The 24,636-nt window shown below is 41.4% G+C and overlaps 1 protein-coding gene across 5 annotated transcripts in view; it reads right to left on the bottom strand.

The window, feature by feature from the left end:
- Positions 1-6: 6 nt before the first annotated feature.
- The window catches only part of rbm41 (RNA binding motif protein 41), a 77,530-nt gene continuing 52,900 nt past the window's right edge, over positions 7-24,636 (bottom strand). For 4 of the 5 annotated variants that reach the window (XR_007181194.1, XR_007181192.1, XR_007181193.1 and 1 more), the window contains 3 exons: positions 4,305-5,913; positions 3,928-4,207; positions 2,983-3,121 (listed from right to left, as the gene is read on the bottom strand). Coding sequence is in view for 1 of the 5 variants with exons in the window: in XM_048165345.1 (XP_048021302.1) it covers positions 374-519; positions 1,348-1,495; positions 2,631-3,121 (785 nt within the window). In the remaining 4 variants the exon portion in view is untranslated. Of the gene's footprint in view, positions 520-1,347; positions 1,496-2,630; positions 3,122-3,927; positions 4,208-4,304; positions 5,914-24,636 lie in introns of those variants that run through there. The other variant, XM_048165345.1, reaches the window with a different exon arrangement.

Genomic DNA, 24,636 nt, shown 5'->3' with positions numbered 1-24,636 from the left:
ACTGCATTGATTTTAACTTCATTTTAATGTGTAACTAGTATGTAGGAAAGATAGCATAGCAAACATTGCGCTGAAATGTAATTGGTCCTTTTGGTGAGTCCTGTACTTGCAGAGTTCATTGACTGCAAGCACAATCTTGCATATATTTTAGAGAAGCAAAGGTAAAACTACATGTAGCAACAGCAGATCTAATATGTGGCATCTGCTGGTCAACAGAAAAATTACAATTATCCTTGTTTTGGGAACAGTGTTTAAATATGACATTATTTCCAAATAAACAGCATATACAATTTATTATTACAAAAAAAGAATGAAAGCTGTTTAAATACAGTTAGGCAGGTTTCTCATTGCAGAACTGTTCATCTTTTTGTTTTCAAGGGGTGTTGGGATCTACAGAGGATCCATCAGTCTGTGCATCAGTCTCTTTACTTCTCTCTCTGCCAAACTCAATGATCAGAGGCTTTTCAAGCAGCTTGTAGCCATTTAACATATCTAGAGCTGCTTGGGCGCTTTTGACATCTACAGAAAAAAAAGAAAAAAAAAAACTCAGTCAATGGGGTCCCATCAACATTCTTCAAAAGAATCTTCAAAATATTCTTTTTTGTATTAAGAAAGAAATTCTTGCAGGTTTGGAACAACTTGAAGTTGAGTAAGTAAATGTTTAGTAAACCCACTGTAAATGTTTCTCTTTGTGAGCTTTGGTTTGGAGTGGCTAAAATGCATCTTTACGCACAACTGCCAGCCTGCATGGAGGTTTTCAAGACTCCAGAGACACAAGCAGCTTCAAATACCTGTTTGCGGCTCAACACTGGCTTTTTTATAGCTGCCCTTTTAATACAATTAATTTTTTTGACAGGAACTTTCATTAATAAGCCTTTATCTGACCAAGTTCTGCTGTGCTCTAAATTACTCACAAATCTTATGATAATTCGATAATCTCCATTCAGTTTTCACACAATATTAGTTGTTTTCATGCCTTTTGCACAACATTGCACCATTTCATGCTTTTCATCTTCAGAAAGATCTTTCTTCCTCCCCATATTGCATGAGAACTGTGACTTGCTTAATGATGTGGAACAACCTCTAAGTAGGGTTTCCATAAACCTGGCAAATTATTTTGTCTGAGATTGATAGCAGTTATGTAAAAAGACACGGATAAACAAAGAAACAAACATTTTCTTAGAAAAACTAAAATCTGAATGTTTATTGTACTGAAATCTTACTGATATGTCACTTGCATAATAATTTGGAACTTAGTGTAGATGTCAATATTACATTCTGCACCTTTAAGCCTATATGGATGTTTGTTATGGGAAATAATATGGCACAACTGAGTCTTTCTCTTACCAGAGAACGTAATGAAAGCCTGGCCCTTGAGTCGGCCAGTCAGCAAGCGGTACAGAATGGGCTGTTTGTCATCCTTCTGAAACCTTGAAAAAAGAGAAACCAGCTGAGCCACTGTTGCCCGTGGACTCATGTTCTTCACGCACAGGACCTACATGCACAAGAGAGAGACAGAAATGTACTCTGATGTAAAGAAAACATCTTTGCATACACTACCATTCAAAAATCTAGGGTCAGTAAGATTTTTTTTTTTTTTTTTTTAATAAATACTTTTATTCAGCAAGGATGCATTAAATTGATGAAATGTGGCAAAATGTGACAAAGATTTTAATTAATCAAATCCTGAAAAAAGTATCAAGGTTTCTATAAAAAAAAATAAGCAGCACAACTGTAATGTTACGGCCAAAACCTTTGTATTTATTATTTAGTGTGGTGTGTATTCTTTCTTTATATTAATTTGTCTTTCTCTTTCCCCGAGGGTAAGCTCCGCCCCTGTGCACCTGCGCCTCATTCATTTTCGACGCGCTGGGTTCAATATAAGACGGGAGCGTGTAGACGCGGGTGTGTGCTGTTGAGTGTCGAACTTGTGCTGCCTCCATCATAACTCCAGTCGCCAGGTTACCACTGCCGCTGTCTTTAGCTCTATGTGAGCGTGGTGCACACTTGAGATTCCAACGACTACATCTCCAGACGCCAGGCCGCCACCGCCACTGTCTTTGGCTTTATGTGAGCGTGGTGCGCACTTGGGAATTCCCTATGACTACAACACCTGTCGTGTAGCTGCCACTGCCACTGTCTTTAGCTCTACGTGAGCGTGGCGCACACTTGAGAGAGGGCTCGTGTGATAAGCTGACGCGGACGGCCGGTTGTGCCTGACGAGCTCTGTGTGCGTACTTATGGCCCGCTGATGTTATGAAGCTGTTTGTTTTGTTTTATTTTGTCTTATTTTGTTGATCTCTGTGTTTGTTTATTTTATGTTCCTTGTTTCAGAGAGCTGTTTTTATACCACCTGAATAGTTGCCTGTGATACGCGAGTGCTGCGGCATCAATAAACGGATAAATTGTTTCTTTTTGTCTCGCGTGTCCTTTTATGTTGCTTACCCCCTTCCCTAGCGAGCTCTTTGAAGGTGGGGTTCGTAACAGTAATATAATATAATATAATATAATATAATATAATATACCAACTTTTATATTAAATTGTAAAGTTTTCTTACTAATTCATTATTTCTTTTGTAAACATTTTTTAACATCTCTAAAGCAGGTATGTTGCTATTATCCACACTTACGTTGGATGGATTTCCACTCTGGTAATTCTTAAATCGGGGAATATTCCGTATATCCTCTTCTGTCTCACGATTGTTCTTGATCTCTTCATCTGAAATTTCCTCTATCCTTCCACTTACTGTCACAGGCCCATCATGCCCTTGGACAAGAGCTGCACACAGTGTGCCAATGGACTGACTAACTGTCATTTTCATAGTTTTAACACTTTTTTCTTGAGACTGTGGTTGGATGATAGTGTCCGATACAGGGCTTGAATCTGGGAATCTGAATATGTGTTGGTCTTTGGATGGACTGGAATCACGGACTGTGCAAGTTGATTGGTCAGTTTTAAAACTTGATGATTTACATTGGATATTTGTGACAATTTCTGATTGAGGAAAACGCTCTGAAGTACTAGCAAAATTTTTGTTCTGGCCTTCAAGAAAGTCTTTATAGAAATAGTCCATTGTGATGACAGATGTCGTCCCCTGCTGGCTGACCAGTGACTCTTCTTCTGTGGATAGAAAAGACAGCAAAGATTCAAATGGACAAAAAAGCTCCTACAGGTACTACAACCTCAGTTCCAGAAAAGTTGGGACATTTTGTAAAATGCAATAAAATCCATAATCTGTGATTTGTTAATTCTCCTTAACATTTATTTAACTGACAAAAGTACAAAGAAAAGATTTCCAATTTTTCCACTGACCAAATTCATTGTATTTTGTAAATTTAAACAAATTTTGATTTTGATGGATGCAACACACTCCAAAATAGTTGTGACAGAGGCTAAATAAAAGTGAAAAGATTATAGAATGTTCAAGTTAAACTGTTTTGAAACAGTCTACAATAAACAGGTGAATTGGTAATAGGTGAGGGTATCTTGATTGGGTATAAAAGGAACATCTCAGTCTTTGCAAGCAAATATGAGTATTGGCTCACCATTTTGAGAGAATTCTAAAACAATTAAAAAAAAAAAAAATCAAATTTCTTGTGGGTCTTTCAGCATCTAGCATACATAGTATTGTGGAAAGATTTAGGGAAATCCAGAGAAATCTCAGGCAATTTAGGGCAAGGCAGGAAACCTCTGTTCAATGTGCATGACCTTTGAGCCCTCAAATGGCACTGCATGAGAAACCGTCATGCTGCTGTGTTAAAAAAATAGCCACATGAGCTTGGGACTACTTTGGAAAACTGTTGTCACTTAACAGTCTACCACTGCATCAAAAAATGGCTGAAGCTGCCACTTCATGTCTACAGATATCTATGTTATACTGATTAACTAGATCTCAGTCTTTCCAAGGATTGGATACCGGGCCATACCGGACAGTGTGGGGAAAGTATTGCTATGGGTTCGCCAAAAGTCCAATGCTCCTTGGTCTCTTGTTCTCACTGCCAGAAAAGCATCTATCTCTTGGTCAAGGATAGAACTTGAAGAATGAGCTTCTGCATCTTCTTGTGCCTCTGCTAATAATTCTAGTCGCAGGCATTTCGCACTTCCTCCCACATCTCCATCGTGGTCACATTCCCACCAGAAGGACCTCCAGAACCACCATCAGTAGTTGTCCTCTCATCTCCAACCCCAAACACTGTTGAACTGAATCTGAAAAGGGAAATATATGCATAAGGCAAATGGCTGTTAAAATCAAAACCATGAGAAAAATAAGTGGTTAGCAAGTACACGGAAATATCAATGTCACCTGGAGGAGTTCAGTTTCTCATGGAGATTCTGCAGCAGCTCTCTGCTTTCATCTTTCGTCATAGTGATATCTCTGACAGCTGGATCAAACACTGCGGTGGCTCTAACCAGATCTGACATGGGGATTCATTTGTCCATGTTTTTCACTATTCGTTCTTTGACTCTCTTCATCATTAGTGGATCTCTGGGAGCCACTGCACAGATTTTCTTGATTAGAGCCCTGATTAGTGGTATGGCACTTAGGTTTGGACTGACTTCACTTATAATGAGAGTGAATTTCTCAAAGTCTTCCAAAAAGCTAACTAAGTTACAAAGTAGTTTGATGTCATCAGGTAGGAGGCATAACAAGGGTTTTCCTATCCTCTTCAGGATTTCAGTGACTTCTGTCTCCATACTGACTAAGCTTCTGATCATGTTGAGGATACTGTTCCAACGTATTGGCACTGTGGTCTTCAGTGTTTTGTGTGTCTGTGAGCCCTGTTTTGATTTCTTAGTTCCCAGCTGCCAATCCTCTGCATCATCCATTTCATCAATAGGATCATTGGAATCTGCATCAATTTCATCCTGCAGGTCTTGAATCTTGGCAAATATGTCTGTCTCTTTCTGCTCCAACACAAATTCCTCTATTAGATGTGCCTTGAAGTGCAGTGCACTGACAATATCTTTGCATTGGGAAATTAAGGCTTGTGCTTCAGGGATTTTGGTAAGAGTGTCTGTTATGAGTAAGTTGTGTAAACAGTGTGCTACGCATGTTACTCTCTCATGGCCCAGTAACCGGGACAACTTAATCATATTCGCTGCCCCATCTGTTGTGTCAAAGAGCAACACATTTTTATCTTTGGGAAGGAATTCTTCGAGTAATTGCCTTACAAACACTGTAAGGTTTTCTGATGTGTGATTTTCTACAGGTTTAACACAAAGTGTAAACAGAAGGAAATTCCAGTTCGCATCTACAGTGCAGATTCTCACACCAACATATGGGTATCGATGATGAGCATCAGTCCAGCCATCTAACATTATAGTACCACTGACAATGTCTGCCAGTTGTTCTTTGACTTTGGACTTCAAACCCATGTAGACATCTGCCAGGGCTGTTGTTGCAAGGGCTCTGCTGGTTGGCAAATTGAGATGAATATTTTTCTTGTTGAATGCTTGAAAACCTTCCTTTTCTATTAATTCAAAAGGGAGCAGGTCCTGGCACAGCCACAACACGATGTCGCGATTAACATCAAACTGGGAAGTAGCTGGGCTTCCTTTCGGCACAGTTTGGATCCAGTTAGTCAGTTTACTTGATTGTTCTTTGAGAAATATTGTACTCTCTTTGTGTGCAGCTTTGGCATGAGCAAGGAAGTTTCCACTTGATGTTTTTTCTCCCAAGCTGTACACTTTTGACAGCATTCCATGTTCTTTTGTCATTTCTGCTTCAAAGCAGAGTTTGCAGTAGAGTTTGTCATCAATGTGATTGTTGTTCACATACAAATCGCCCATATATGTCCAAAAATGTGAACGAAGGCTACGAGCAGAATCAACACTGTGAGGCCTCCATATCACACCAGAATCCTTAAGCAGATGTGTTCGTGATGTGCTGATATATTTGTTAATTCCGCGTCCTAAAAGAGAACAAAAATATCCATAAAACACTAGTCCTGACACAATGACAAAATGGCATTATAGTCCTGACAAAAAGGCATTCTTACTTACAAGAACGGTTGCACAAAACACCTAAAGTGAAGATTTAGAACTAGAACTAGCCTACTTGAGCTATTTGGTAATATTAGCTATAGCGCTAGGCGCATTCAATAGCCACTGTAACGTTAGTGAATAATGTCCCTGCTGCTGTGTAAGAATGCACACTTGTCAAACTTCACGGAGTAACATTATGCATATATTTATGACATGTACAGTAATTTGCTGTTCAACTTTATAGTTAAGGCGAGACACTACGGGTAAAATTTTTAACTAGCAGATATCACCATGAAACTTTCCCAGTTGATTACTTACATTAAGATGAGAAAAAAAAATGTATTACAAGTTTTCTTTAATTTAATGTTTAAATATGCAAATTAGGCAATATCTAATGAAATATGTGCTAATTTGCATATATTTAAAAAAAACGAAATCTGAGTATTGGATAAAGCCAGGTTAAAAATATTTTTTCATTGTGTTCACATATTAGATTGGAAAAAATTACAGAGGGATTTATGGATATCTACTTTTGTTATCCTGTAAATCAGAATATACTGTGTCAATAGCCTTAAAAAAATGATTTTCGCCATGTTTTTTGGAATAAAATGTTATATATATCAGGCTAGGAATAATATATTTACAAATCCCTCTGTAAATGTCTTCATAATATAACTAGGTACTACTGAAGTGGAGATTTCGGACTTGGAGTATGAGAGAAAGGTCATTTTGAGAAAACGGGCTTTAAAGATTTATCATCAGCCAATGAGATCGCGCATTCAGTCTTTTTACTTTCACGATTGGTTGCTGATAAAAAGGAAATTACCATATTTGGATCCAACAGGATTGTACAGAAGAGAGAGATCTTCCTAACGGTGCATGTGATGAGAGGGTGACGGCAGAGATCAAGAACGCAAACTTTTGTTGAATTTATGAGAAATCTACAGACGCAAACAGACGAAGTGTAGTAAAATAAAGACCTAAATGTGTATTTCGGACTTTTTTTCACCACAAGTCTGAAAGAAGACATGTTATTGAAGACAAATATCCAAAAATCTCAAAATTGACCAGGAAAACAAAAAACAAAACAAAAAAACGATGTTTTTGCCTGCCGTGTCTCGCCTTAATATAAACACACACTGTTATCAGTATTATTTTGGACAAAGTTTTGCACATTTCACTTCAATGTACACTGAAGCATGCGTCGTGAATTAGCAATGTGGAAACGGTGGTTTGTTACTGCAGTAATATCACGTTCAGTGCTATAAATCTCTCCGTTCCAGAATATTTGGTTCATAACATCAATCTTTGATTCAGGTGTTTGTGCAACTGTGCCCTGAAGATTTAACAAAAGTCTGGGTAGGCCTAAGTTAAAAAAAAAAGTAAGTAGGAATTAGGAAAGTATGTGAGAAGTGAGATCAAAATTACCTTGCTTGCTTCTTTCCGCCATTTCACCTCAGTGCGAGAAAAAAATGCATCACTTCTTCTGTACGGAAAACAAGCAATTTTAATTGGTCGTCAATTCACTGTGAGTCTGTGTATCGTAGCAACGAGCACAAGACTGTGCTGTTATGAAACCAGTGGGAAAATAGATCTCGTGTATTGTTTATATATTTCGTATGTGTATGTCTCTATGTGATAGAATTATTATTTGATGCAAATAATTCTAGCCGGCTCAGCCAAACTTTTTCAGATGGCGGCTCAATTTGCCTTAGGAAATTATTGGCTGGCGGCGGCTGAAATTCTAAATGGCGCAAATGGCGGCGGTGCATCAGTGCAAACGGCATGGGTGACTTGCATATGTGTGAAGGTACCACTGGCGTGGAGGCATTTATTGGGATTGTACAGAGACACATTTTACCATCAAGATGACGTCTTTCCTGGGAAGCAAGACATCCATTCTGCACATGCTAAAACAGAGTGGTTTCGAGACACTCTACACAGTAGAAGGGATGTGCTTGACTGGCCTGCCTGCAATCCAGATCTGTCTCCAATTGAAAATGTATGACCCATCATGAAAAGGAGAATTAGACAATGATGGTCTCAGACTGTTGAGCAACTGTCTTGAATCAGGCGAGATTGGGGGAAAATTCCACTTGCAAAACTGCAACAATTAGTATTGGGAAAGGTGATGTGACACAGTGGTAAACATGCCTCTGTCCCAACTTTTTTGGAGTGTGTTGCAGCCATCAAAATCAACATTTGTTTATATTTACAAAATATACTTAAAGGTGTGTTGTGAACACCAGTCAAGATGGCATTCCAGGGACCAGTTTACGACAGGGCCCCTCCCTAACTGCTGGTGTGTAGGAAGATGTGCCACACCGTGATTGGATCTTTGGTGAATGAACATTAATAAATGTTCAGCAACATCAGATAAGATGTTGGGACAACTACCAGACACCTCTTCCAGAACAGAAGGGGGACCTTCTGCACCCACCAAAACCAAGGAGAAGACTTCTCATTGGACGACACATTGACTCTAACCATTAAACTCATTCCTAAGGTTTAGGCAAGGACTGCCATAAAAATTCCTTCAGGACCTCCTGGATGGAGCAGCAGAGACTGAAATAAAGAGAGGCTACAGAGATCTATCTAAATCCATTCATACCTATGTTTGGAGGCCTTAATTTGATCTAAACTGCATCACATCCACTCCATCTTCATGCAAAGCACAGTTTATGTTAATGGTTACTGACTGCTAAAACAACAGGTCATGGGACAGACCTGTTAACAGATAAACAAATGCATGGATGATGATTTAACCATTTCATATTGTGTTTGGTGTCTATCTGTTCCCTACGATGCCTTTAATAATTTGAAAGAGGTTTGGTAAAAAATAATGCATGGGTAAAATGTTAAAGACACTATTTTTACACTGTACTTTATGCTATGCAAATGAGTTCCACACTAGGGTGGGCAACACCGGGGCTGCTTCAGATAACAGTAGCCAATCACACTCCAGGATCGGCAAGGCGCCACATTTCAATCTCCTCCTCATCAGAAAGGGATAAATATGTCCCCCGGGTAGACACACCCTTGTTCTGTGTTTCCAACTCGTCGGGGAAGGAGACATTAACAGACACTCCACGTCCTGAGTTTCTGACCTGACGAGGAAAGAAACTACAAGACGGTTAAGGTGAAGCTTTTGCGAGCAAAACCTTTCTCATTGCTTCCAGCTGCACTCTAGCTGCAAAAGGGCCCCAGCGTCGAGGGACTTCATCTGACCCTTACGGCTCCTACAGCAGTGCAGCCCAGTCCGCAAAGGACCTCTGCATCAGCAGACATTGCTTGTATCAGCGACGCAGCCATCCTGCAAAGGAACCTGTGAAGATTCATCTGACCCAGCTGCCCAGTCCATCCTAAAGGACCCTCTTGGCGCAACCGAAGTTCAGCATCCTCCAGCCCAGCGTGGCACGACTACTGGATCGCAACTCCACGCCCTCCCACTGCACGCAGCCTGCATCATCAGTGGAAGACGTCTCTGCTACCGGATTGATCACCCGACTGTGTGGAACGTAAATATAAACTTATCAAACCTCTTTTCTAGAGACCTTGGCATTAGTTTATACATGCAGCATATGTTTTTCTAACCTGTTTAGATAACAGTTACTTGAGGTCAGTTTGTTACAAATAATAGGAATATTATTTGTTGAATGATAAATAAGCAGTTATTTATCACCATTTTACCAGAGCCATTAGGTGGCTCTAATAAGCATTCCCACACGATTCTCTTCCATTCTACATTCAGTTCAACAGCATTGCATTTATCCATTCTGTGTTCACTTTATTTATTTGTTACTTTGATTTAATTCAGTATTGTCCTTTGATTATTATTTTACTATCTTTTAGAAGTGCATATTCATTATTTCATTATTAAGTGTTGTGGTATTTACTCTTGCATGTTTATTGTTAATAAATTTAATTGATTTTATTATAACTGTGTCTTCTTTGTGTTGATGATCAAAGATTCTACTAGTTGACCAGACTCACAAATCCTTCAGATAAATCAGTTGACCGACTCCCTCCATTTTATATTAATTCTGAATTATTGAACAGCTCTTTTGGAGTGTTCTTAAATTGTTAAGATAGTATTCTTAACTGGTGCCCTGTATTACAAAAGGGGGAGGGGGTCCTCTGATACACTCATAAACCACACCTTAAGTGACACATGATCAAAAATCACTACGTCACAGGTGAATGGAGTAAAAATCACTACATTGTGGTGCCCTGTGTGAGGCCAGCTAAGATTGAAATTGAGTCTTTGATTCATCAACACAACAAATTCACCTAAAAGGTTGTAAGAGTAATTACTTTAACGGGAAGCTAAAATTCTCAGTTTGGTCAGTTACTGTTTGCTTAGCAGGTGGTCCCTCCCAAGCCTGATTCATAGTTTCCTCACTTAGCGCTGTAGTGCTATTTGTGAATGGGATTTGTTGCAGTTGAATTGTTTGCAGTAAATAGAATTGTTGGTTGAGCTTTGGACCATTGTACAGTGGCATACTTCTGGTAAAGCGTTTCCTCATTCAGGAAACTATAGTGTTAGCAGAGATTGTAATCACTAATTATAACTAATTGCTACTACTAAGCATAGCAAAGGGCTCAGATAGCTTTTAAGTCTATCAAAACGTTCTGTGTGAACTTAGATAAGTGTCAGATAAGGGCAGTTCCCTCTGACCACTCATAGCCAAGGGCTAAAATCCTCATCACTAGTCAGTGTGAGACAGTGTCCCAGTGACACCAATCTATCAACACTTTTGTGTTAAGTACTGAGATTAGCTAGTCGTTAGGTGCAGTACAATATCGGTCAAAAATGGCAGAGTTAACCCTACCTGAACAGCTGGTTGTAGACCTGACCAGTGCTGTGAATCCAGGTTACATAGAGACAATCAAAACAACACAGCTAACAGCTGAAGCAGCAGGCCAGGCCTTAAAGGGTGCCTCGCTAATCAAACTCCTCTCTAGCTTAGCACTAAATTGGGCTGCTCAGTTAACCCAAGCAATAGACATAGTATCCCTTGCTAATGAACAGATAAAAGATAGGGATATGACGATCCAACAGCTAAAGAGTGAGCTGGCTGATCTGCGTCATGCAAATGACCATTTGAAGGTTGAAGCCAATAGGTTGTCTGCAGAGAAAGAAGACTTGCAGTATATTACAGACAGCCAAGGAGCAGAAATCAATAGGCTAAAAGATGAAAATCTAGACCTAGAAACTGAGCTTGAACAGCTCAGGAAAGAACGCTCAAGTTCAGTCACTGTGCCCAGTAGCCAGGATACAGCTGCTCTGCAAACAGAGCTGGCTCAGGCTCAAAATGATTTGTCAGCACAGGCAGACAAATTAAGGATAGTGAGTATCAGTGAGAAGCAGGCCAAAGATGACTTAAAGTCAGCCTTGTCTAAAATTTCTAGTTTGAAAATGGACTTAAAAACTTAAACTGTGTATTGATGCCCGCGAGCAGTCAGAGTTGTTTAAACAACAACTGTACGATTCAAAACAGGCTCAGGTCCAACTCAGGGAGGACTTGGCTAGGGCAGACAATAAATTATTGGAAGTACAAAACAGTCATGACAAAATTGCTTCCAGAGCCTGAGAGTGGGCAGATAAAGCTGATATGGCAGAGCAGAGGCTAGAGGAAATAGGGAAGAGAATGGAACAGTTAGACATAAATATGGACACACCCCATGAACCTGAACCACCAAGTGTGCACTTCAGCTCATTTGGCCCACAGGTGAAAGATTCCCTACTTGATAGCCCCTCACAGAGACAGCGCTATCAGATCCATGGTGATGCGGTAGCTGCCAGTGGCTCAACCCCCACTGCTAGTCCCAGCCATCCTTATGGAGTAGATTCTGATTCACCTGTGTGGGGAAAAACTAGTCGCTCCATCCCGGATTTCCATAGTATAGCACAGTCCAGAGACAGTAGGCTGCGTCAGCTTAGGGAATTAGCACGTGACATTGAAGTGTTTAATCCTGACACCCCGGTAGTAACATAGAGCTGTACCTTAAGGATGTAAACTATGCATTGTCATACATCCCGGAGGCCACTATGGCAGATAAGCTACTCCTTCTGAGGAAAACAACCATGCGAACTGTCCATGGTTTCATGGAGAGACAAAGTCCTGCCATTGCTGGTAATTACAATGAACTGTGTAGGGCCCTGAGAGCAGAATACACAATATATCAAAACCCGTCGGTCTCCAGGCTTTCTGCCTTGCAGACCAAGCAAAATCGCTACGAATCACCCAGAGAATATTGTGAGTATATTTTGCTGGTGCTGATTCTCCTAGGGCAGAAGAGGATGTGATGTTTAAAAGTCTGTTTGTGAGTAATTTGCATCCAACAATTAGGAAGTCTCTTTCACTGCTGGTAGATGTTGACCACATGACTGCAGCAGAGTTAAGACAGCTGGCAATGCGAGCCTGGGAGAGTGAGAAGTTACACCCAGACAAAAAGGACAGGGACCCAGGCACTCATGTGTTTGAACTCCAACATTACAGGGAACCTCCCCTTGAACTAGAAGGTTCAGAGCTTCCCCAAAGCGGACCAGCTCGTCCTAGTCGCCCCTCACAGCCAAAGTCCAGTGAGTTCCAACAGGACACGCAGGGCCATAAATCCGCAAGAAATGTAGGAGGTAAGAGTGGCAGACATACACACAGAGAGGAAAGGCACAGGAGGTTCAGAGATAGATCAAATGACAGTCACAAACAGAGCAGTCAGAAGAAAAAAGGAGTCCAAAGGGACTGAAGGAAGGGATAATTTGAAGCAAATTCAGAAAATACTTGCGAAAGCTCTCAAAGACCTTAAGTCAGAGGAGCACACATCCCCAAAAGAGAAAGACCCTCCTTCAAAGCAATGACTAGGCCAGCACCCCTCCCCTCCCCCACCTAACGTCTATCTGATAGGGTGGGGGGAAGAGCCAAGGGAAGGGGGAACCATGCAACAGATTGTAAGGCCTGTAGCATATGCACACGTATCAGGATAATCAATAAACTTTGGAATGTTCAGAACGCTTTTAGCATGCTGGACTGGGTTGTAAAACCATCCCGGCTCCGAACAGTCTGCCATAAGATGAGCCCACTTGACACTTTTGTGGACCTGCGAGGGTAAACAGAAAACTCCAACTTCCTCACTTTGGTGACTTCAAAAGGAGCACCCCCCCCAGAGACTGACCAGATCCACATTCCAACACCCCACACACACAGGGACACACAAAAACACACACACAGACACATACAGAAACACACAATCATACATTTTTGACTGTATATGTAAAATACAACTATGCTGAAATATATCCATCATGTATTTTAGGGCCTATGCATGTTTCCTAGTGTTTAAATGAGTGTATTTGTGCTAGTGTGCATTTTAATGATAGAATTTTGTCTGTAAACCATAACTTCTTTTATATGCATTTCTGATGTATCGAGTTTGATCTCGTTTTAAAGCTCCGGACTCTAGCTATTCACTGAGAGGTGTCACATAGCTGACAAATGCATTTTTCTATGTGTTTAATGATCCTGTGAAGAACGGACTCCATCTCGAAATCCGATCTGATAGTCATTAAGTATGCAAATTCATCCAGGAGACCGAACAAAGAAAGAGCTTGCCCGCCAACTTTGCATCAATGTCATTGGCCATTCCACCTCAAGGAGGTGTGGCGGCCTATCTGTCATAAAAAGGAACACCAGGATTCTCCGGTGTGCTTCCGACGGCCCTGAATCATTCATGTGGGGTTCTCCCGATTGTCTCGCTCGGTACGCCTCCGGTGACCACACGCTGCCATCGCGCTCAGCTTCGGGACCGCCATCTTCCAGCGAAACTCACTCTCAAGTCCTCAGTTCAAACCTTCCCGCGGAACGGAAGAAGCCAACGAACTGCACCAGCGCTAAACTGAAATTTGACACGCACAACCAATGCAAGTATACTGCCGTTTCTCAATCTTAGATGATGAAACTGATTTCCGCGCTGGCCTCAAGGACTGTTTTGTAAGTTTGCTACTTGCCTTCTCTCTTTCCTTCTCTACTTCCACTCTTGTACATATGCGTGTATGTTCTTGTATATAATATTTAGACGTATAACCTCTGTATTCGTAGTTTGCATATATTAAACACTTAATTCATGCTCGATTGTTCTGTTTGTTCTTTCAACTGAAGACCAAGTCACTTTAACATTTTTCGATCACTTTATGCTTTGATGCTATAATAGCAAGTTATTTTCATGGCCAGAGAATAACTCCGTTCATATTCTATGAGAAGCTACGGTTTGCTTGACGGACTGGTAGTTTCTCTAAATAATTATTAAACCAGAACTAAGCATATATGTAATTGATTATAATTCATTGTAATTAATGCACAATATATGTTTAATTCCCCGTTGGGTCGATATATGAATAATAATTTATTCATAAGGCTTTATGAATTATTATATTCATATTTCATCCATAAATTGATTAATAACCGCTACATCGTTACAGGCCTAACCAATCAGATGTCAGTAGACCAAATCCCAGTCTCTGTCAGTTCCTTGGTGACCTGACACAGAAAGGTAGAGCCAGAAGGATTTACATTTCTGTGTCCACTGAAGGTGTATTAACATGTGACGCACTGCTAGACACCGGCTCAGAAATCTCTTTGGTGTCACCTGGGTTGTTTAAAAAACTCACCCAAGTAACTAACTCACTTGGTAAGTGGCTCAAGATTGAGAGTTGTCAGATCAAATAACCAGCTACACACAGGATCAGGCCCCGATTAACCAGCGGGTGTGGGTGGAGTTAACCTTTGGTGAGATGAAGATAGTTAACCCTCTCTATGTTGTTGGTTTTGACACAGAACAACTTCTTATTGGCCAGGATTTGTTGAATAGGCTCACACCACTAATTGACTATCACAGCTGTCAATTGTGGGCACAAGCTAGAATCCCACGACCCATTGAGGAGACTAGTTCTGGTCAGAAGCTATGCAAGGCAGTGGAGGTAGAAAGGACATGTGACTCTAGACAGCTGACAGTGAAGGAAGCCCACCTGAATTAAGAGGCACCCGCTGTGAGGGAAATGCAAATCATTAGCCCCCAGTCAGCAGACATGGCTCATGAGAACAAGATCCCCCTAGAGCTGTTAGAGAAGAAACATGCATTTCTGTGTGCCCTGGAACCTCTTAACACCCAGTTGTATAATCCACAGCTGGTGGGGGGCATACATGTTAATGAAGTACTTGTTGAGGATGCTGTAATCGCACTCTGGTCAGAGAAGTCAGCCATAAGTCAGGAACTGTATCAACTGTTACAGGAAAAGCCTTGCAAAATTCCTATGGTTGAAAAGAAGCAAAAATTTTGGCTTGCTGGTGGCTCACAGAAAACAGTTAAAAGTGTTGGAGTTTGCTCTGTCTCCCTTGAGATTGGCCACAACAATTTCAAGCACTATATGCTTGTGTTACCTGACCTGACACACTCAGTATACATTGGTTCTGATGTGTTAGTGAGACTAGGGGTGCAGTTAGACACAGTCAACAATGTGCTGTGGTCCAGAGCACATATTGGCCCTAACAAAATACTTTGATTATTGCAATCCTATCAGACTTATGATAGCAACCTGATTGTAACAAAGCACTGTTCGCCAGAGGAGAACTGGCCCCCCGACTAAGCCTGGTTTCTCCCAAGGTTTTTCTTTCTCCATTTTAACACCTATTTGCCACTTGTTTGCCACCTGATGTCACCTGATGGAGTTTGGGTTCCTTGCCGCTGTTGCCTTTGGCTTGCTTAGTTGGGGACACTTGACATTTGATATTCAATAGTATTCTTGACATTTATTCAACAGTGCTTCTGATCTGCCTGCATTGACACTATTATTTAAGAGCTGCTGTGCAGCCAAATTATGTACCAGTTATCAATGTAAAGCTGCTTTGACAATCTGCATTGTAAAAAGCGCTATATAAATAAAGGTGACTTGACTTGACTTGACATATTATCTTGTGATGCTAATAACATGCGTTCTGGCCAGACAGTTCCCCAAGCATGTCAGGTTATGAATGAGTTTGACACAGTGGTCCCTGCCCAAACTGCAGAGGTCCCAGTCAGACTAGTCATAAAAAGGGGTCAAGAAATGAACCAGACAGTACTAGCCTTTTTCCAGACCTCTGCTCAGTTTTGCAGTTTGGGACTTACAATCTGTGGTAACCCACAGCTTGAATTGTACAACCGCTCAACCTACCTACTCGTACAAAATTTCACCAGAGGAAGTATTCGCATTCCTCCACACACTCCTCTAGGATACCTGATTGATAGCTCATTTCATGATTTTGAATTAACTATTCCTGTCATAGGAGAGCTTCCTGACTTGCCTATAGAGAGTGAAAGTGAAAGTGACAGCAAGATAGTGGTACATACTGTGATGGCCCAAGAGTCGCATGCACCAGTGAACTGTGAGAAAGATGCAGGAAATAGCACTGAACCATACCCTGGTTTTGAGTCAGAAGTGCAGCAGCAGCAGTTAGACCAAGCAGACGCTCTTGACACAGAGATTCAGCGTCAGGAATTAAGACAGGTGTTTTATGAGCACAAGGAAATCTTTTCTAAGGATTCCTATGATTGTGGAGTTACAGATGTCCATACTGTCCGTATTCCCACAGATCCAAATGCACCGCCTACCTTTGTGCGGCAATACAGAATTCCACTCACTGCTTTTGACTCCATTCAGGAAATTATTGATTCCCTGTTAGAGAAAAAGATCATACGTGAATGCAATTCCACCTACAATTCTCCAGTTTGGCCTGTCTTAAAGCCAAGTGGAAAGTGGCGTTTAACTGTAGATTACCGCCAGCTCAACAAACAGGTTCCCCTGTCACGTTGGCCTATGATACATCTTGACCAAGAATTAGCAAAGGTTACTACAGCTAAATATTTCTCCACAGTCGACGTTGCAAATGGATTCTGGACAATGAAGGTAGACCCAGCAGATCAGTATAAGCTAGCATTTTCTTTTGGAGGTAGACAGTTCACCTGGAACAGGTGCCCATTTGGCTATTCAAACTCTCCTGCAGAGTTTAATATATTTCTACACAAGGCAATGGGTGATGCAGCTACACACGGAAACTTGATCTATGTTGATGATATCCTTATGCGTAGTCAGACCTGGTCAGACCATCTAACTGAGATACGACATGTTCTCACCCAGCTCACTGAGGCAGGTGCTAAGTTGTCATTATCCAAAGGACAGTGGTGTAGAACAAAAGTGGAGTATGTAGGACTGACTGTTGGTCCTGAAGGTATTCAACCTCAGTCTAGTAGAATTGAAGCAGTAAAGAATATTAAACCTCACACAAATGTCTCTGAACTGCGTAGCTTCCTGGGAGTATGTAATTATTCCCGTTAGTTTATAGAAGATTATGCAGACATCGCCAGACCACTGCATGAACTGCTACAGAAAGGTAGAGAATTTAGATGGGAGGAAAGTCAGGCACAGGCTATGAAAGAACTGAAGGACAGGTTGTGCACTGCCCCATGCCTAGCCTACCCTGACAAAGACAAAGAATTTTTCCTTCAGGCTGATTTTTCAGAGCACTGCCTCAGTGCAGCACTCTCCCAAAAGCACGACCAGGATAAGCGGGTTGTAGCCTATGCTAGTAGGGCACTAAGTAGTGTAGAGATTAAGTTCTCAGACTGTGAGAAAGCCTTACTTGCTACAGTGTGGGCAATTGAACACTTTCGTGGCTATATTGGGGGTCAGAAAGTCATTGTTCAGACATGTCATCAACCTGTCCAGTTCCTCAATAGCCAAAGACTCAGGGAAGGTAGAGTTTCAAACAGTCGCATTGCCACATGGATGATGGCCTTGCAAGGTTATGAGGTGGAGGTGAGATATGCACAGAACAATAAAATGGCATTAGGCCGTGGACTAGCTATGTGCCAGCATTGTGTTGATGGAGAATACACACAAGAAGCCAACACAGTAATCACCACACCCTCACTGACATCAAGCCATCACTACTATGATGAAAATGTCTGTGCAGGCCTTCCTAAGGCCTACATTGAATCAGAATCAGAATCAGAAAGAGCTTTATTGCCAGGTATGTTTACACATACTAGGAATTTGTTTTAGTGACAGAAGCTCCACAGTGCAACAGAGTAACAGTGACCAGACAAGACACATAATAAAGAGAATAAAGATTAATATACAAATTTACAAGATGGATAAAGTGCAAAAAAGAAGCAAAAAAGACAATATATAATATAGACAATTTGTATGTACAGTTATGATGTGTGCAAATTTGAAATATAAATAAGCGTTTTAAGTAAATAAAGTGTAATAGTGTTGTGTGTTCCGTGTTTGTCAAGTGTTCATGAGATTAATTGCTTGAGGAAAGAAACTGTTCCTTGCGTCTGGTCGTTCTGGTGCTCAGGGCTCTGTAGCGTCGACCAGATGGCTGCTCCTATCACCATGAACAACACATACAGGCTGGAGTAGGATTAGTTTGGGAGGCTGACACCCCCTGTGGTGCACAACATTTCTGTTTAGGCCCTAAATTTAGTCAGTATGCAGAAATCGCCGCCGCACTCATAACTTTGCAACAAGCAGCAAAGTATGGGATCAGAGATTTTGTAATCTGTTCTGATTCAAACTATGCCAGGCACAGTTTTGTTTCTCACCTGCCTCATTGGAAACAGAATAGCATGAAAAATGCCAGAGGGAAGGAAGTTAAGCATAAGGAACTGTTTCTTGCCTGTGACAAACTTGTATATCAGAATGGTATGACTGTGTACTGGAAGAAGGTAAAAGGGCATTCACAAGCACCTGGGCCAGACAAAACAGGCAATGATGAAGCTGATAGGCTAGCCAAAGCAGGTGCCATAGCAGGCTCTCCCTGGCAGTTCCATGAGGAGTGGCTTCCAACAGAGTCAACTCCTGTAAGTGTTAACACTCTGAGGTCTGAAAACGCGCCGGCGCGTTTTGCAGGTTTTTTTTCACATTGCAGCAAAACAGACTTAAAATACTCCGTCATTTTTTATCATAGAGACATAAGTAATATATCAATTGAAACTATAGAATATCTTCTTTTATTTGTATACACTCAGAGTAAAAACAAAATGTTGTGCTTTTTGTAAAATAAAGAAAACTAACATGATGCGTGATTTCTCCTCTCCCTCTGAACGAAGTCCAATCTGATAGTTCTCAGAAAATGAACTGTAACTTAGTGAATACTAATCACAGAAAAATTAAACTTATGTCTAAAAAAACGTTAAGATGTCAGGTTTTAAATCATGTAAGTCAAATCGAAAACAAACCTTCTGTGTTTATGTAATCTGTATGAAAAGAGAGCCATGTCAGAAGTCCGTGATTCAGCTCATTATCTGCTAATGCGGCCACACCCACGGAGCCAGCGCTATTCAGACGCAAATTCAGAGGCAATACATGCATTCATCGTCTGAATCGTGTATTTATTGTCTTGAAAAGTGTTTATCTGGATGTAAAAGTCATGGTTAGCGAGCTCTAGAAGACATGCAGTTAGTTCCTGTTTTCTTTTCTTCTATAGATGAATTTTAGATGAGTTTTTGTTTCTTTAGCGCCCTCCGGCTGCAGTATGAATTGGAAACTCCATTCATGGAATAGCCTCTTCTTCTTTTAGATGAATTTGTGGACTAAAAATGCACAGAGAGCGCCCTCCGACTTCAAGTATGAATTGAAAACACCAGCGCTCATAGTAATGACAATGAATATTAAATAAATATAACTCCTCTGTAGAGAAAATTGACATAAGCATATGAAAATCCAATATTTCTCCAAATGTGCATGCTTTTAAACTAAAAGCCTATATTCAGACTCTTTGCATCACAGAAATACATTATATTTTAAAGTATAATATAAAACCATTACTTTATATTGTAATAATATTTTTCTGTATGTTTCATATATCATGATGAGCTTGAGACATCACAGAAGGTTTTTTTCACAGCCTACCTGACTGAAATGCCTCATTAATATGCAAGTCATTTCAGCTAATTACTATGCAATTCCTTTGTCTTCTCAGGTGAGAATGGCCCATTATTCAGTGGTGATTCACGCCTCCACGCATACTGTGTTTCTTGGCAAAAAGTGTCTTACAAAAACTAAATCAATATATTGTTTTATATGAAGGAGTAGGCAGCATAATTTTTACATAATTTTGAAGCAAAAACTCTAGTTTACAATCTCCAATACCCTAAAGTATTGTAAACACAGATTTACTATACTTTTTCTGGCCTTATTTCGGTGACTTAAGTTTTTTGTTTTTTCAATAACCACGCATAAATGTTATTCCTTCAAAAACACAAACATGTACATACATGTTCCTCACATATTATTGTAGCCTAGTTTGTGCTGAATACAGTGTAATGACACTTTTTCCATTAATATGTTTATGAACAACTGAAAAAAGCACAAATGTCAGGGCATGTCAAAACTTCTCCAGGCCCCAAATCAGCCTCAGACTCCAGAGGGTTAATGTTGTCACACGTAGGCAAGCAAAGGAGGCAGTGACAACCCTTAATGACACCCCTCAGACTGTAGTGATAGACAGGCAGCTATCAGATACTGACCTTATTGCCATGCAAAAACAAGACCCTGTGATCAGCACTATGTACCTATTCATTTCTAACCCAGTAGAGCATCCGATAACGGAGCAAAATCTGACAGAGTCAAGTGACCTGAAAACACTGTATCTTATCAGACACCATCTGAAGTTAGAAAAGGGTTTGCTAGTGTACACTGCTGATGATAATTCACCACCTCGATGGGTGGTCCCCACAGCACACAGGGGGGTTATGCTTCTGCATGCCCATGATGAACCTTGTGGAGGCCACCGGGGGGTGAAGGCAACGCATGAGACCATTTGTCAGATACCCTACTGGCCACAGATGAAACAAGACATTGCCGCCTACATACAGGGTTGTCTAGTTTGTTGTCAGTTTCAACCGGCTAACCCCCCTCACAGAGCCCCTCTTCAGAAGGCAGGAATAACATTTCCCTGGTCCAACATTCAGATGGATTGGATCGGTCCTGTAGTTACATCCTCCAGAGGTAACAAATACCTCCTTAATGTGACCTGTGCATTTACAAAGTGGGTGGAATTTCTCCCAGCCCGAAATGACACAGCAGAGACAACAGCTATCTTGCAGATTAATCATGTGTTTAGCCGGTGGGGGCTACCCCTCTCTGTAGATTCAGATCGAGGTACTCATTTTACAGCCACTGTAATGACTGAACTGTGGAAAATGTTGGGAGTTCAGGTAAAACTTCACATTTCATTTCACCCCCGGGCATCGGGACAGGTTGAGAGGTCAAACCGCCATATTGTAGGGATGTTGAGGAAGTACATTTCATCTAATGGAAAAGACTGGGATGTAAAACTACCCCTGGTCTTAATGGCAATTAGGTCCACACCTCATAACTCTACAGGTGTCACACCTTTTGAAATGATGACAGGGCGGCAGATGACACTCCCCCTGCATCTCCTCTACCAACCTGAAGATGTCAGTGTAGCCAGTGCATATACTGCCCACCAGTATGTGGCAGACCTGAGGGCTCACCTCAGGCAGACATTCGCATGGGCACAAGAGCATCTGGAGCAAAGTGCTGAGGGCAGGAAAGCATACTACGATCAAAAGGCTAGCTCTACAGAATATCAGGTGGGAGACAAGGTGATGTATTTTAACTTCACAAAACCAGTGGGTGTTCCAAAAAAGTTTCTCCCAAACTGGTCTGGTCCTCATGAAATTGTAGGAAAACTATCACCAGTAGCATACTGCATCAAAAAAAAGGGAAAAGATCCCCTGTGTACAAGTGGGTCCACTTCAACCAGATTAAGCCTTACAAACCCCAGATGGGAATAAAGGGGGTAGACACCGCTCAGGAGTAACTCCGGTTAAGGTGTAAGTTCTAAGGCAGGGTTGTAGAGAAGTCTATACTGCATGCAACGTCAACTGGCGGCCCGCGGGCCAAATCCGGCCCGCCAGAGATTTCCATCCGGCCCCCAGAATGATACTGAATTCAGGAATAGCCTTGTAAGAGGAAAAAGTTTAGGGCTGGTCCGAATACCATTTTTTGATGAACATCGACTATTCGAAGCTTCGGAGAGAGGGGCTGAACATATTTTTCTCTCTAATAAAGGCAGGAATCTGTGTCTGTATATCCGTTTGCATTTTTATTATTTCGAGAACCGTTCATCCAATCGACTTCACAGGGGAGTGCAGTGTCGCATTTGGTGCAATATAGATGGACACGCGAGACGCGACACATTCAGAATTAATAAACTTTTAGTAAACTACAGTTAGAGCAGCGCGAGCGGGAAGCGGCGCACCTCACGCGGGCAGGGCTTATGCTCCGAGAACGGACACTGCACTAGTGATATAAAACGCACACACACAGGTCTGTTAAATTAAGCAATACTTTTAAGGTAGTCTAATAATTTTCTGACTAACAAATTGACACAGAAATTTAAACAAAGAAAAACGAAATTAAGTTAAATTAAAAACGAGATTAATTTAGATTGATAATAACGGGTAAAAATGCTAATACATTTTGTCTATTATTCTATTTTCCACAATGTCAAAGCAACAAAACACAAGCTCAGACATGCACAAACTCCGCTGTTCTGCGCTCTAGCCAGAGAAAACTCCCGTTGCTGGAACACGCGTCGGTTCTATTTCTAGCATGCACGCGTTTTCTGCGTGGCTCGAGCGCGCCTGAGACGCGTGTCTCAGTGTGCAAACTTCAACCTGTTAAATATGGGAGCCGAAATAAAAACGGACACGCCACGCAGCTGAGTCGCTCACGCAGCCAGTGTGTCGCCGGCCTTATTCAAGGGGGAATGAGAACCGTTTTTTATTTTTAATCTAACGAAACAAAAAACCTTCTGAAAAGTAGCTTGTGCCATAGCCTGCCTTCAGTCAAGAATGACGATAAACGCGTTCTCTCATTGAACATCTTTTATTGTTTCACGTGCTCATTTTTTCACAAATGTCAAAATTTTCCTTGCCTGGGATTTGCGCACAATTGCGTGACAGTGATGGACAGCTTGAAAGCCTCACAAATATGAAGCCTAAAATATCGCTATCGCCCCCTGGTGGCTTGCTGCAGTACAGGTAATATGTAAAAAATAACATAAATTTGGAATTAGAATTAGTATATCAAATAATAACATACAGTGTTAGGATAAAATTCGAATTTTATTTTATATTACGAGTATCTGGCCCTTACAGTGTCTGCAGTGAAAAATTCTGGCCCTTGGACAAATATAGTTGATGACCCCTGCTATACTGTGTCAGGCACTGTGGCCAGTGCATCTGTGACTAGTCGTTGTGGCTAGTTATAGTGGTATTTGTTAGTTGTACTCAGCTTATAAAGTATTGAAGTGACACCCCATATTTGTGCAATTTCAGAATGAACCTGCTGAGCCTAATCATAGTGATCTGCGTACTCAATGCAGTACAGCCCTTGGAAATAGTGGAATCAGGTCCTCCTACTGGCATTATACTTCAGGATGCACCTGGAATTTTAGTGACTGACTGTTACGTGCACACTCAGAGAGTCTTTGTTTGGCTTGACCCTGCTGACGTGTACAAAAAGCATGTGGCTGGATGGGGAATGGTCCCCTGGCATGTCGTCCAATGGAGCAAGGACATCATAGGACATGCCCAGTTAGATGCAATTCATATGCTTAAACAGCTACAAAAAGTCACCATAACACAGGAAGAATTAAGAGGAGTTAGACGCCCAAAGCGCTTCCTTGGTACACTACTGACAGCAGCATCAGCCCTAGGCTCACTCTTCTCAGTGGGCACTTCAACAGTTAACAGCATTAGCATATCCACATTGAAAAAAACATGTGGAAGGGTTAAAAAGGGAAATGCCTGAGATACAAGAGAAAATGTATGTTCAGCAGAAGCAGCTGCAGCAGTTAGACAGAACTTTGGAGGGCACAATCCTCACTGTAAACCTACACACAGCCCTTTTGAATTATACAATCCACAGTATAGGCAAGTGTGGCGAGGGGGGCGTGGTTCAGCAAGGTCTGCAACCAGAGAGAATAGCGGGAGACGCTTGGTAAGTGAGTGAGTTGAATGCAAATCACGAACACCTGTTTCTCGTTCTAGTGATTGGCGCGGAGACAGGTTAAGACGCCGTGAGAAGCAGGAGTGTGGGAGAGAGAGGGGAACTGCTGACTGAGACGCAGCGCGTTGCATGGAGTGAAGCCCTTGTGGATTGTGTCTACCGAATCTTGGAGTGAAGCCCTTTGTGGATTATTTGTGTTGCTGTCGTTGTGCGTTGCACAGTCTTTCTGTTGAACTTTGTTATCAATAAAAGCTCAGTCAGCAGTTGTTCGCCGTCCCCGACCGCTTCCTTCCCACACACGAACTTTAACATTACTACACTGGTGCCGAAAACCCGGGAAGGAAGACGGGAGTACGCCGCCATGCAGACCTCACTGAACCACGCCCCCCTCGCCACAGCAAGATAGTGGATGTTATACAACATGATTATGCCCATGTACAAAAGGTTCAAGTACTAATGCAAGATTTGCTGAGAGAGGTCAGCTCTGTTGTCGACAGTTTGGCATTGAATAGGATCCCTTCATACTTGGTACCGGTTGAGCTAGTGAAGAATATCTTGAATCCGG

This window comes from Megalobrama amblycephala, linkage group LG18 (genome assembly GCF_018812025.1).
Source record: "Megalobrama amblycephala isolate DHTTF-2021 linkage group LG18, ASM1881202v1, whole genome shotgun sequence".
Lineage (NCBI taxonomy): Eukaryota > Metazoa > Chordata > Actinopteri > Cypriniformes > Xenocyprididae > Megalobrama > Megalobrama amblycephala.
The sequence above is the reverse complement of the archived record's forward strand: the minus strand, read 5'-3'. Positions and strand labels throughout refer to the sequence as shown.